The 14,941-nt window shown below is 44.8% G+C and overlaps 1 protein-coding gene across 2 annotated transcripts in view; it reads left to right on the top strand.

The window, feature by feature from the left end:
- MYO15A (myosin XVA) overlaps window positions 1-14,941 on the top strand; it is a 3,541,761-nt gene that overhangs the window by 1,935,472 nt on the left and 1,591,348 nt on the right. For both annotated transcript variants that reach the window (XM_069645706.1, XM_069645705.1), the window contains exons 41-42: window positions 10,440-10,561; window positions 12,138-12,197. In XM_069645706.1, the coding sequence (XP_069501807.1) occupies window positions 10,440-10,561; window positions 12,138-12,197 (182 nt within the window). The remainder of the gene's footprint in view (window positions 1-10,439; window positions 10,562-12,137; window positions 12,198-14,941) is intronic.

The raw sequence follows: 14,941 nt of genomic DNA, 5'->3' as shown, positions 1-14,941 counted from the left end.
ACATTAGGAAAAGGTGAAAAGGTACTTTTACGGTTCTTTGGGCACATCTTCTCTGAAAAGGGAATGACACCAGATCCTGAGAAGGTAGCAGCACTGAATGAGACACCGCCTCCAACAAATGTATCAGAGCTTCGATCTTTCTTAGGGCTTGCTAGTTATTGCACAAAATATATCAAGGACTTTGCAACAATTAATGAACCATTGAAGGCACTCACAAAGCAACAGGTGCCATTTTGCTGTTCCACACAGTGCCAGAATGCATTCACCACCATCCGGGATAGCATATCTGATGCAGAAAACATGGCTTATTTTCATGTCACAAGAGACATGGAACTAACTGTGGATGCAAGTCACAAAGTGCAGATGACAACACCCCACAAAGACACATCTCGTATGCGAGTAGAAGCCTGTCAAAGACTGAAGAAGCATACTCACAGGCCGAGAAAGAGAGTAGTCTGGCCTGTGAGCACTTTCACTTGTTCCTATATGGGATACCTTTTACATTCTTAACAGACCACCAGGCTTCTATTTCTAAATGGCAACCCCCAAGTGAAAATGCCACCTGGCATAGCTGGGTGGGGTCTTCGTCTGCAAGACTATGCATTTGACTTGACTCACCGACCAGGGAAGGAGGAAAATCCTGCCGATTTCCTGTCATGATACCCTAGAAAGGCTGAAGCACCAGAACATCAGATATGCTGTACAAAAAGTGATGCCGCAAGGGGTGGATCCAGTGAAAATTGCTCAAGAGGTGGAGAAAGATGTGGCAGTGCAAATCATCATTGAAGGGCTACAATCAGGAAGGTGGAAAAGGGCGAAGGAGAGGGGTAAGCAACAATCAGAGGAGGTAAAGCGGGACATGGACAACCTTCTACTATTAAAGGATGAACTGGCTGTATCGGATGAGACACTTACTCAAGGGAGATAAGCTAGTCATACCCACATCTTTAACGGATCAAGTGGTGAAGTTGGCACATGAGCGGGAAAGAAGGATTGTGTCAACCATGAGAATGCTAACACAGAAGGTATAGTTTCTGAGACTGGATGTGTTGGTTGGGGAGCTACTCAAAGTATGTTCCACTTGCTGCCTTATCACACTGGCAAGACATCCCGAACCGCTCAAATGACAGAACTGCCAGAAGGGGTGTGGGTGGAAGTTGCCGTTGATTTCTTTGGATCCATTGAAGGGGGATAATATGTACTAGCCGTGATGAATATGTATTTGCAGTTCCCGGATGCCCAGATATTGATGTCCACAGCAGTGCATCATGTGATACCGGTCCTGGACAGGGTATTTACTGCCTATGGCATTCCCAGAAAGGTGAAGTCGGCAATGGGCCTCTATTTACAAGCCAAGACTTTCGGACATTTGCAGAATACCTTGGATTCCTACACAGGAAAATAACCCCACTATCTAGGCAAATGGGACAATCAAATTCATGGCATATCTAAAGAGGGCACTCCAGGTATCTCATCTGACGTGACAACCCTATGAACAGGTGCTGCATCAGCTACTACAGGACTATCGGAGTACACCACACAGCTCCACAGGAAAATGTCCTGCTGAAGTAATGTTTGGCAGAAACATCTGCACTCTGATACCACATCAACCCAGTGAGTCAGAGAAATACGCGGAAGACGACACTATGAGGGCCCCTGATGGAGCTACAAAAGAGAAAATGAAAGAAAACACTGACTTCATGCGATGTGCAAAGGAATCTAAAGTAGACCCTGGAGATGGGGTGGTTGTAAAACAACCTCGAGCCAGCAAGCACACTGCTACTTTCCATGAGGATCCTTTGTTAATAACTGGGAAGAATGGGTCCTTGATAACAACAGAAGGGTATCAGCAACATGTTACCGGGAACTCTTCTCACTTCAGGAAACTGCCAACTGCTAGCTGGTGGCAGATGAGCACCAGAAGAGAAGAGAAGAGAAGAGAAGAGAAGAGAAGAGGAGGACATATACTCATCTGATGAATTTTATCAAGGGGATGGAGAGGATTCGGGTGGGGCTGACAGAGCTGGTCCTGAGCCAATGAACAGATCTGAACAGCCAGAATTGAGATTCGAAAGACCTCAGAGGGTCAGGATGACGCAGAGGAGGCTTATTGAATAAGTGGGGTAAAGTGACAAACCTGTTGTTTAAATGGGGGTGAGGGGTTGTGGCATCGGGTTGGGCTGTCTAGTGTTTGGGTGGGGCGGGACCGGGGCGCGGGTAGGTAAGGAAAGTGACGTGAAGAGAGTTAGTACAATTGAAGTAGGGGTGAGTAAAGATGTGTTTGACACAGCTCTGGTGTCCATGTCTTCTTTAGGCACCATGCAGGCCTTACTTTCTCCCAGGGTGGTCCCCTGCAGGAGAGACACCACACCTGCCAAGGCCAAGGTGGATTATCCTCCGCATCTCGGAATGCTACGATATGTCTGGTAAGGATATGCCTACGGGTCTCAGAACTCATTCCACCAGAGGTCTAGCTTCCACCTATGCACTGCAATGTGGAGTCCCTGTTCTGGACATATGCCAGTCAGAGACATTGGGCCTCATTATAACCCTGGCGCTACGGTAACAACTGTGCCAGTAAGCTACTGGCACCATTGCTACCGCACCGCCATACTACAAGTCCTGCTCGCGGGTTCCCATCTGCCCGCCAGGTCAGACCTGGCGGGCGGACCGGCACCTGCGAGCTGAACATGATGGTAGCACCAGTACCGTTATGAACGGTACTGGTGCTACCGCCCTCCACATTCCCATTGAGCCCTATGGGGCTGAATGGGGATGGGGAGTCCCTTATTACTGGCACCCACGAATGGGCAATTACCGGGTCCGCCAAACTCGGCATGACCCGGTAATTGCCCATTCGCGGGCGCCGGATAAAATGCAACTCCGGCAGGCACGGCTACCACCAGGGTTATAATAAGGCCCATTAACTTCTTTGTACACGTTCGCAAAGGATTGATGCTTGGATTCTGTGCCTGGTCAGGACACTTGTTTTGGCAGAGTGGTCGTTCACAGTTTTCTGGTTTAGGTCGTGTCCTTTGTGTCCTCCCTCTTCCAGGTCTCTGCACTGATTTGGGATTCTATCAAATATATCTATAGCATCTTGGCGCTATTGGCATATAACAGATTTTTATTCTTAACCAACTTAATGGTACTTATTTTATCGACCTCAGCAGGATGAAGGGCCGAGCGGACCTGTCAGGATTCAAACCTATGACCATGAGGTCAAACACAGCCCCCTGTAGTGGATGCATTAGTCCACTGATCCACAGACCCGGGGTATGTCTCTGTAATGTTCTTTGCGATGGACGTTTCTCCCACAGATTCCACATCACCCTCCCTACTTGCCCCTCTTGGTTCTGCGGTCCCTCAGCATCAGACTGCTATGGAAAAGTGGGTCGATCTAAGGTCACAGGGTTTGGTGCCTGGCCCCGACATCATGTCTGGCGTGGGGAGCGTAGAGACGTTGGGCAAAGCCAGCTCGGATCCCCACTGTGCCCCCCAGGCAGATGGAACATTTCCAAAGTGCAACTGTGCTGGAAGACAGATATCTAAGATGAGGAATCCTTGGCAGGAATGTCCATCAGAAAGGACATTACGGACAGGTAAGTAATTTGTTATTTTCAAACAAATGCATATGTTTAGATATAATTTTACCTCTTCATTTGTTCTGCTTCCTTTTCAGTTTGTGTTCTTTTATTATTCCTGGGTTATTATCATGTCGAAATCATTCTTTCACCAGCAGAACACTAGAAACACTATACTTTCCAAAGTGGTTGACATGATGAAAAAAAACAGGCAGAGATGACCTGCGTGGGTACCTATGATTTTTGTACCCATTCTACGCAATGAGCAAAGGTTTCAATTCTTCCTTGTTATGAAATCTGAAACATTATCCTAAACCAAATGCAATGCATTGCTACCACTAAATGTGCATTCTCACAATTCTCCCTGTATAATTGTTTAATATTGGGACTGTTCAGGTAGAATTGTACCAGGTACCTTAGTCCAAGTTTCTGCTGTTTATTCCACTCACCACAGACCAGGATGACAACAAGAGGGCAGATGAGTATCTAAAGCAGTGGTCCCCAACCTGTACCTCAGGAGCAACAAGTTGCCCTACTGACCCTAAAATGTTGCTCGCCAGTTGCTCTGGGCCATGGCGGGCAAGAAGGAAGAAATGCAAGGATGAGATATCAATGGCAACGTAGACAGAGCCAGGATTGCATGGGAAGGTTTGCCATTCAGCCTGCTCTGGCTGACAGACATGACATACTATTAGTTGTTGAAGCGTTAGCTGTGGCGGCATGAGTAGAGTGGGCTGAGTAGTGGGAAAGGCCAGATGCGTGCAGGGAGCAAGGGAGGTGGCTGCTCAGTAGAAGCTTAGGGCTTCAGATGAGATGGGCCCTACCATTGAAGAGAACCTTAAGCCCAGAAACTAGGCCAGGCTGGTCATGCATTTGAATACTATTGAACTGCTGCTGTAATCAGAGGTAAAAATGACTCCCCACTGAGCCTGCACTTATTGGGACAGCCCCAGTCTTCAGTGCTCTACAATTTCTCTGCCACTTGGAACTCTGGTACACTAATGTGCACTGCTGGCCGCATCAGGTACACAATTTGTACAGAAAATATTGCAGTCAACTGAGCCGTTCCCTGCTGCACTCAGGTAGAAACTAAAGGGGCCAGTTGCCAAAGGCTCGCAAATGCATAGTAGGAAAATAAGTGATTTGAATACCCAACTGTCAACAAAGTTCCAAAAAGCTTCCTTTTCACATGTAAGATTTACGTGTGTTACCATAATGCAAATTTGCATTTTTTTGTCCCACATGTTCCACATTAATTGCATTATGTTTGTGAAGAACTGTTCATCTTCTGATTCTTCGTCTAGACGGGAAGTGCTGGCAAAATAATCAAACCAAATGCCTATGTTTGTGTTCTGTTGAAAATGTCCAACTTCTGTGCCTTTGTACAGCTGTAACCTGCATATTGGACAAATAATTGGCATGTATTCCCAAACTTTCCTTTCTTAAACAATATACATTTGCCAATTTATTTACAAGTGGGGTTTGTGTTTGTGCTCCCCATGCTTAATAATTGTGACAACTGTTACATACTACACTACTTGTATTGCAGTGCCTGGTGAGGGTATTCTCATTGTATGATGCTTTGCTTCTCTACAACGTGGCTAATGGTCAATCAAAATGCATGAGTTCCAAATTGTGCACAATTAATTAGTCTACCTACCATTTGGAATTCACTTAAGTTACTGTGAATAATTTCGAATTGATATATTAATCTATTTTTGCTTTAATATAGCATTTGCTGCTACACTCCTTCTACTTATTTATTGTATTTGAATATTTGTTCAGCACTGACCCTACCCGGTCTCGGAAAGCCTTATATGGTTCAAAGGTTGAAAAAAGTTGGGAGATGAAACATGAGTTACAAAATATTTTCGGGATAGGATGGAACTATTAGGATGGGCAGGGAGTAGGGGAGGGTTATGTGTGGGGAAATGGATATGTTTGGAAGCCCTTTCTGAAAGTGGTGATAGAGGGTGCAGTGCAGATGTGAAAAGGTAGGGTGTCCCATGCTCTGGGTGTCGACCGGGTAATTGTTTGTTTTTGTGTGCATGTTAGTTTGCAGAGAGAAATGAGTAGATGATGCTGTCTGGCTTGTCTGGTGTTTGTGTGGGTAGAATATGGTAGAATTTAAAAATCATTTCAACCAGGCTTTGGGTGTAGGGGGTACCTACCATTGAATACTTGTGAAATGTAGTGGCAAATATTGATTTGAGGTGGGAAGCTCTTATTGCAAATTCCCAGTGCTCTCTTTCAGCCTTACTTTGGCCGCAAGAGTATGCACAAAGGCAGCTCATCTTCACAGGAAAAGAGGACATGTCTTACCCTACTTCGACGACTGGTTCCTCTGGGGCCGGTTCGAAGAGTCCATATCAAAGGACATCGGGATGATATGCAACCTCCTCCACAAGTTAGGTTTCTCCATCAACCTGAAAAAAGTCCTTTCTGGTCCACTCCAAATGTCTGCATTTTATAGGGGCAGTTCTGGACGCAGAGTGACGCATGGCTTTCCCTCACTCAGAGAGAGCGACAAGCATCTAAAGGATGGTAGCCCTCTTCCATCCAAACAGTGGACCACCAGCTGGGGTTTTCTTGAGGATGCTAGGGCTCATGGCACCCTGCATCTTCATAATCCGGATGCATGACTACACGTGTGATTGCAACAGTGGTCCCTGCAGAGCCAGTGGCCCCCAGTTCAAAGGTGACAGGACCGGCATTCTCCTAGTCCCACCCACAGGCCAGCAAGGGCCAGTTTAGTGAGCTACTCACAACCAACCTCCTTCAGGGACCCCATTCCTGCAGCCATGGCCGATGATCAGCCTGGTCACAGATACGTCCTTAATGGGATGCAAGCTCATTTGCAGTATCTTACATTGAGCAGTCTAAGAAGGCAAGCAAAGTCCTGACAAACAACACCACCCGCATGCACTACAGCAACAAGATGGCCAATGTTAGGGCACTCCGTGTTAGTCAGAATCCTGTGCAGTTCCCTTGGGGAACACTGCAAAAAGATTAAGACTACAGGAGTGAGCAGTAAACCCAATTGGTAGCAGTCTGCACCACCCAGATTTACCTGGTAGCTGTGGCTGAGCAGTCAGACTTCTCTCAAGAAGAGTAGGGCAGTACACAGAGTATACACAATAGGGCTAAAAACACAGTAGAGCAAACAAACACTGACCAGAGCTTTGTATCAAAAGTATATAATTATTTATTTAAAACAAATACACTAGCACTCTAAATCAAAAACAAGATAAAACACAGTCAGGTAAAGTATAGACACCTCCCTTGATAACTATTAGACAAGTCAGAGTTAAAACATCACTATTTGTTAAAACAGATGTGAGCGCGTAACCTAGATGGCACTCCAATAGTTAAGTTAAAGGGAGAAAAAAAGGCAGGGCATAAAAATAAAACAGTTCCCAACACTTTTAGAAGTTCAAAGCAAGGGAGTAAAGGTAGTATACACTGTAGAGCCAAAGTTCATAGGCCAAGCCCACTTTAAATGGAAAAAAGCGAAATGTGCCCAGGGTCACACAGTTTAAAATGCACTAAAACTCTTCTCAGAATGTTCAAAAGAGATTGGGGTGATTCAAGAAGTAAAGTTAGAAGGTCTGGGGCCAACCCAGTTGGAAAGCCAAGGATTTAAGGGTCACCTTTAGCAATCCGTGGAAAGGGAGGCCAGGCAGAACACAGTACCTTAAAGAGAGAGGAAGCTCCGGTGGTGGCAGTTGTTCCTGGCAGTGGTTGCAGTTCGTTGTTTCGACCAGGGGAAGAGAGGATCTCGTCGAGGAGGAAACTTGGAGTCGTTGCACTGCCCAGGGATGAAACTAGCCGCGGAGTTCGTCGGTTAAAAGGTGCGTTCCTTTTATTCGCGGTCAAAGTGGTGAAGCTTGGCTATCCAGCCGCCGGGGTGCTTGGCACGGGCGATTCGACCAAGAGACGTCTTTGGAAGGCGAAAGGGCCGAACTGGTTGATCCCACCAGCTCAAAGGAAGAAGACTCGTCCAGTAGAAGATCTTCTCTTGTCGTTGGGAAAGTGGTGAGTTTGTTGCAGCAGGGCTCCACCAGTGGTGTCGTTGTTGCAGATGGCTCAGCTTCTTCCCTCTTCGGATTCTAAGGTCCTGTGGCGACATCTGAAGTTCCAGTCCCAAAAGCCCTGCTTTTATGCAGAAAAAAACCCATTCAACAGCGTAGCTGTCACTCAAACATGCTAAGTGGTGAGCCGGGCGGCTCACCGCTGGGCCAATCAGAATAGATTGCGACTTGGGTTACTAAGGCAACGCAGTCCAGGGTGCCAATTCCCCTCCCCACACATCCTGTGGAACCCAGACAGAGTGGCACCATTTGGAGGGCTTCTGTGGAGAAGCCCACCAGAAAGTGGACAAAGGGCCCGACCTTGGTTGGAGTTACAGAGACGGACACGAACGCCATTTTAGAAAAGAGTTCTGGCAAAAAGACCCAACCGTTGATTTAATATTAAATAAAGAAACAGGCGGTATCTTTAATATTGCACCAAAAAGTGGTGCGTTTAAAATCAATGGGAAAACCCCATAGGAAATATTCCGGTGGAATATTTTGCATGGTAACCACTGCCACCAGCCAGAAACCCGACAAGGGGGGACTGGACAGTGCCCCCTTGGAAACAGACCCAGGGGCAATCGAATTAACCCCTTCCAGTACTTCTACAATATGATGGTTTGTACTGGTTCTTTTCACAATTTTGGACTAGTAAAGTCAATGGTGACTTTACATGCCCTGGGAGACAGTAGTCAGTCCCAGGGTATGGAGTCTATGTTTGGGGGTCACTATGACACCCCTGTGTTACTGCACTGAGGGTGCTGTGTAACACACATAAAAAATAGATGATACCCTATGGAGTAAAAGACCCCATAGCCCATAAACTCACAAAGAGTCAAAGACATACCTCAAATCATGCCTAAGAGTAGGAGGAAAAGAGTCTCACTCTTAGCAGGAGAAAAAAAACAAACCCCAAAAATCCAGCAAAGCTGCTGGGGGACTCACTAGGTTTGGGAAATTTGCCTTATAAGAGAATTCTCCCTAACACTCCACCTGCAGGAAGGACATGCTCAAGTGGTTTTGGGTGATCAAGAACGAGGGCAATGTGATATCTTCTTACCGGCAGTCTGATCTTTCAGGCGAATGCACTGGACTGGCACAGAGAGTGTCACATGAGTGGGGGCTGAATGGGGAGATTGTGAAGCAGATCCTCTTCATGTGGGGGGAGTGGGTTCCTTGGACCAACCTGTTTGTGACAAGTTTGAAAAGGAAGTGCCAGATCTGCGTTTCCTGCTGGAGAGCCCTGGGAGATGCACAGGTGAGTGTAGGTGAGTTTGAACTGATTGATGCATTGTGTATTCCGCTGATTCCTATGGTGCTGAGGAAGTTAAAGCAGAGTGAAACAACCATAATCTTGTTCACTCCACCTTGGCATGGAGAACTAGGTACATAGCCATTCTGGACATGCCGATGGGCTCTTCTTGAAAGATCCCTTGGAGGGATGATCTTCAGATGCTGCCTGCAGTAGAATGCTTGCACCCAATGAAAGAATGCTAATCTTGGGTACCTTCCTATTGCCCAAGTATTGAGACCACCCTGAGGGGGTTCTTGGTGTGATGTTGTCTGTGAGGCGCCCATCCTTCAAGTACATCTATGCTTACCACTGGTATAGGTTTACAAGGTGGTGGTGTGATGGAGACCGTCACCCATTCTCATGTTCTAACAGCACTGTCTTAAAGGTTTTTTTCTCATTGTCCAAATCAGCTTTGAATGTTGGCACAGTTAATGGTTATCTGGCAGTCCTCTCCATTTTTAAAGGACACCTGATCAAAATTATTATTTCTCTGTACCTGTGGAATTATATCTTCTTAAAAGGCTTACAAATGCATATCCTACCAAGCACTTTGTTCTTCCTCCCTGGCACCTTAATTTGATTTGTATGGTGGCTCCATTTAAGCCTAGCTATGTATTCCCTTTGTGACTCTTATCCTTCAAAGTCACATGTCTTGTGGCCCCCACATCTACAAGGAGAGTGTCAGAGTTACATGTTCTATTTCTCTCCTGCATTTCTGTATTTTTCCAAAATGCCATCATTCTTACCAAAGGTGCATCATGAAGCATATAAAGATAATACATGACCCATACATGGAATATGTTTCCCCAACAGGTTTTTATTAGGATTATCAGATAAACTAAAGCCAACGAGAATGTGCATAAATGTAAATCATGTGTGGTTAGGATAGTCATGTCCATACCATATATTAGTGTCTCTCGTGAGCATTGAAGAAAACTCTAAAGCAAAACTTTTCCCAGTCCTTGTTAGGGCCGAGTCCTATTCTTTCCCCATGGGTTTAACAAACAAAACCTATATGCAGGTAGGCTCTCAGTGTCCCAAATAAAGTATGAAAAATTAAAAAAGTAATTCACATTCTTGGAATTTCAGTTTGTAAGTAAAGTCTCTGGTGTTCGTAGCCTCCTTGGTGATGTTATTGTGCAGTAAGGGGACAGTGGGTAGGCCTCCTCTTCCTCCCTGACCTGAAATCACTCCGGTAGTTATTCTTTAGTTGGTGTCAAGCTGGAGCTAGACTTAAATTAAGGTGCAGAGCTAGAGGATATAAGTCTCTGTTCGAAGGGGATTTCGGAAGATGAGAAATATTTTAAAGGAATTAACGTATCCATCATAAAGAACATTAAAGGACATACGTAATTATTTATTTTCCTGTTGCATAAAGGCAAGAGAAACAGTTTCTTACATGTTTCAGCTGTACTGATTCTCCCTTCTCAGGGTCTGCATTATGGAGGAAAGTGACACTTATGCTCTCCTTGCATCCTCATATTTTAGTGATCGTCTCCCGGGTGCTGGCAGATGAAGCGGAGAAGGTCCAGACACAGCTGCATCGCCAGTATAGTGAGGAGTATTACACCTACAGCAATGTGCCCTGGAAGATATACATAAGAAAAGAGGTATGTTGCCCAGATGGATCCACCTGACTGGTTTCTTCCAGGTCCCTTATACCAAATGGTTGTCAAGATATTCCCTGACTGAATGGCTGCTAATAATGTGCCTCAATGATGTTTCTCTACACCATTTATTTCACAATCATTGCTCGGCCAGGTCTTACACAAGTTGTAAACACCCATAGGAAGAGGCCTGGATTTGGCTAGACATTCAAAGCGAAAATATCTGGTTAAATTGCAGCCACATATAAACATGACCATGTTGACATGTGATGTCTGTTACTTACCAAATTTGAACGGCAAATCGTTCTCTTTTTCTGAAACATTTCCAGCTGTTCCCAAGCAAAGGACCTGATATGTTAGTTATAAAAGTGCCCATACTTATTTGACTCAAAAGGTAGACCTCGCTTAGAGAAACGCAATACTGTCCCCACAGGTGGTGGCTTATTACCATGGAGTGGATGCTTCATTTACTTGACCCTGAGTTAGAACTGATTTAAATCCATCACAACTTAATGGTGACCTGAATTTCAGTGTATTTTTCATTGCTGATGAAGGGTTTTTCTACGTAGCGCACACTGAGAATCTAGCCAGTTATAGGTTCCTTTGTATGTTTCGGATGTGTTACAATTGAACTGTGAAACTGAAACTCTCTTGAGTATTGCAGGTACCAAACACTTCCTTACCTAAGCACGCACAAGGCTTTTAAGTAGGGTAGAGTTCATATTAATCTTCACACCAGTTGTGGCCACTGCTCAAGCTACCAGGTTTTCTAAACTGTGATCGCCCTCCATCTTAACTGGATGTGAATTCTATTTGTGCCAAATCATTGAGCCGTCAGGCTTGGTAGCATTTTCCAAAAGGAGTTGATGGCTGCAGACCACTTTGCAGAAGTTTTGTGTCAACTTTCGTTTTTATCTTCATCATATTTGGTGCTTAGCACAGTCGTTGACAACTCATGCATAGAAGGCAATAATTATGTTTGCACAGAAACAATGCCATCACCATCAGAACAGACTTCATGTGCTTTGGAGTGCACAGTGAAGAAGCTTGTACTGCTAGACAGAACTTGGCACCTAAGAAGGAAATATATTGTTCAATAGCTTTTTCTTGTGGATGTTTGTATATTGATGATTTTTACCTATTTATGTAAATGCTAGTCTGTAATTAATATGACCATGGTCTGTTATCGGTAGCTTCCTTGTCAATTTTAGTCTGTAATATTGTGTGAGTCTTTACTTTTAACTTGGCATTTTGTCTGTGCTTTTTATTGTTTTTATGTTTACTTTTATGGCTATGTGCTGGAATAAAGTTGTGTGCTTCTATTGCTAGGCAGGGTTTCACTTTTTAGTGCACAGGTGGTTATAGTCTGCAGTATGTACCATACAGTACAAAGTTATTCAATTACCCAATGTGGGAGCTTAAAGAATAAAATCCTGACTGAAGTCTGCCCTGCACCCACTAAAACAGAATGCAGGGTGTGAGCTAATAATTCGAGTGTACAGCAGTGTTTCCATCCACTTTCCAAATCTCTCCTTTACTAATGACGGGCTATTTATAACAATCTGTTTTTCCTTTATAGGTTTTCTATCCCAAGGATAGCTTCAACAACCCTTTGGTGCTGGATCTCATCTTCAAGCAGGTGAGTCAGCAATGTCGAATTTGCACACTACAAACAAGGAAACCCAGGCACATAAGCTGCAAAGAATGGTGCAACCTACAAGTAATCCGCATTTAAGACATGGTGAAAACATCTTCTAATTGCAGGGTTCGTTCTTCTTTAAAGTGTTTCAGTAATGAGGAGACCCATCATTGACAGTGCCTTTACTTATACAGGGGATTGAGCCATTTGCAATGAGTTTGATGCAGTCCCCTGACCCTAAACGAGAACTGCACAAGGCGGGGTGTAGTGCACGGGAAGATGCCTAGCCTAAAGGTTGGGCCTCTGTCTCCTTCACAAAGTAGGAACTAATGAATGTTACATGACCAGCTGCAGAAGGGGAGCATCAGGGACAGAGGCTGGTATGGGGTAGGAGTCCTCTCCTGCTCCATTTGAAAAACCAGGTCAGCCCTTTAAGAGCTTATTGTTTTATCTTGAGAGCTATTAACTCCAGGGGCCGATGGTGAATGTTGTAACTGGAGGAGTGTAAATATTTCCATGTCGTTAGTATGCACAACTGAGTGTATCGAGTTAACTCGGAAAATACAATGCTGATTTGTGGGTTCCTCTTCAGAGAATTCCATTTAAAATAATGATGGGTTAAGGTGGTACATTTCCCAGCACACTTTTTGTTATGGTAAAAAAAGTGATAAAAAGACATACAATTTACAATTCGTTTGGTAGGGTAAGACATGAATATATCCAATAGCTGCCAGGTCACCAGCAATGCTCAGGAGCATTTTCCAGCTCCTTTCTATGCTACCTGTGCCCTCAGCATACGACAGTTTTGCCACTCTAAAACACACTTCATGGTGCATGCACCCACATTATATGTCAGCACTACCAAGCAAATGTTGAAGATGCCTGTGCACATGATATATGACAGCACTGCCACTCTAAAACACTTTTATGATGCATGTGCCCACAATATATGCCAGGTTTGTGTCACTGTAATAAAACATGCTAATGCCGGCTCTGCCCATATTTGTCAGGATTGGAACTGTAAGAGCACATTAATGTTGGATGTGCCTAATAATGCCAAAATTGCTATTGAAAGAAGCCGTTTCATGCTGACTGTGCCAATAAATGCCAGTATTTCTACTGCAACAACTCATTAACTTTGGCTATGCCTAGTTATGCTATTATTGCCACATTAATAGCACACTCATGTTGGTTTTGCCTGATAATGCTGCAAATTGCTTATATAGGAAAACATGTTCATGCTTGCTCTGCCAATACATGACAGCATTGTCCCATAACAGTTTGCCTTGCAGCTAGTGTCCAAAGTATGGCAGGATTACCATCAGAAATCTGATTGAAGGCACCTACCTGCCCCCTGACTCTCTTCCCCACTAGTCGCTACCCCATATGCCGCCTAGGCCGTGGTCCCTCCATGCAGACATACTCAATTCATTCACAGGGACATGTACACATTCTCTCCCTCTCTCTCTCTCTCTCTCTCTCTCTCTCTCTCTCTCTCTCTCTCTCTTTCTCTTTCTCTTTCTCTCTCCCTCCCTCTCTCACACAATTTCACCCTTTCTTCATCACTCTTTCTTTCTCTCTCACACACACACACACATTCTAATGATTTCCCTCCTCCCACAGACTCCTTACCTCAGGTATATTTTCTAGCGTGTCAACGGTGTGCAGTACTCCACTTGGCGCCATTTGGGGGTCATGATGCTGTATGTGACGTCATAGTCAGAACATATATCGGCAGCAGTGCCCCATGACCTCAGTTACTTTTTCAGGCAACTCAGTAGTTTGCTAGGAATGCCAATAGCTTTTGTATTTACTACTGCATAATTCTGAATCTCCCAAAGGAGGGTTTCAATCTCTGCAGGGATTGTGCATGCCAGATATCTATTTTGGATTACACCAGGTGTGCATTGATTGCCTTTGTGCTGGAACTTGTTACGTATGACTTCAATTCGTGCCATTTGAAGAACCCTAAGGCCCTCTCAGAGCATACAACAACGTTTTGCACTTTTCTCCGTAAGGGCTGGAAAACACCCTTTACGAAGTCCCAGAACCTTCCTCCAAGAAGACCCTTGTCACTGAGACTGAAGAGGAGTCCCACCCCTCTAGTGCTGGGGACTGAAATGGGAAAAGAGGAAGCATTGTGAGAGAATAACTCACTAAGTGACACTTCGAAGCAGAACCTTTTTCCTCTTCCTGCAAAAAGACAAGCCATCACTCGCTCTGCAGGGATGTTAAGGATACAATTCCCCACAAGCTCCTATACCCTGAAGCAGGAATTCAGGCAGCAGATGATGGACACCTTTGACAAGACACCAGCCTCTTCGGTCCTATGGTGTAGGCGAGTCAGGGTGATGATGGCAGAGCCAGGGTTCACTGCACTTGAACAAGCCAGAAAAGGGTCGTTCTTGGGAAATAACTATTACTGCTGGCTTGTTTCTAGCTCTCATTGTGGAGACTCCTCTCCTCCAATGCCATGCAGTTTCAACTTTCAGCGTAGAGGTCCGCTGCTGTCTTCCCTGGTGCACCGGCACCTCACTGGACTTTGCTCAATTTCTGAGAGCCCAATATAGTTTAAAAATAGGCAGGATCTTCAGTGACAAGCATTATCGTGTCTCTTAGGAGCTGGAGCCGTTAGATTCTGGAGAGGTGGAAACCTTTCCCTAAGAATTCTATGACATGGATAAAGTTCTTAGCTAAGCTGTCGTCTGATCTTTGGGATATTAATTGGTTGGACATTACATGTA

Source organism: Ambystoma mexicanum, chromosome 2p (assembly GCF_040938575.1).
Source record: "Ambystoma mexicanum isolate Mex_15411 chromosome 2p, UKY_AmexF1_1, whole genome shotgun sequence".
In the NCBI taxonomy this organism is placed as follows: Eukaryota; Metazoa; Chordata; class Amphibia; order Caudata; family Ambystomatidae; genus Ambystoma; species Ambystoma mexicanum.
This window is presented reverse-complemented; position numbering and strand designations above follow the sequence as displayed.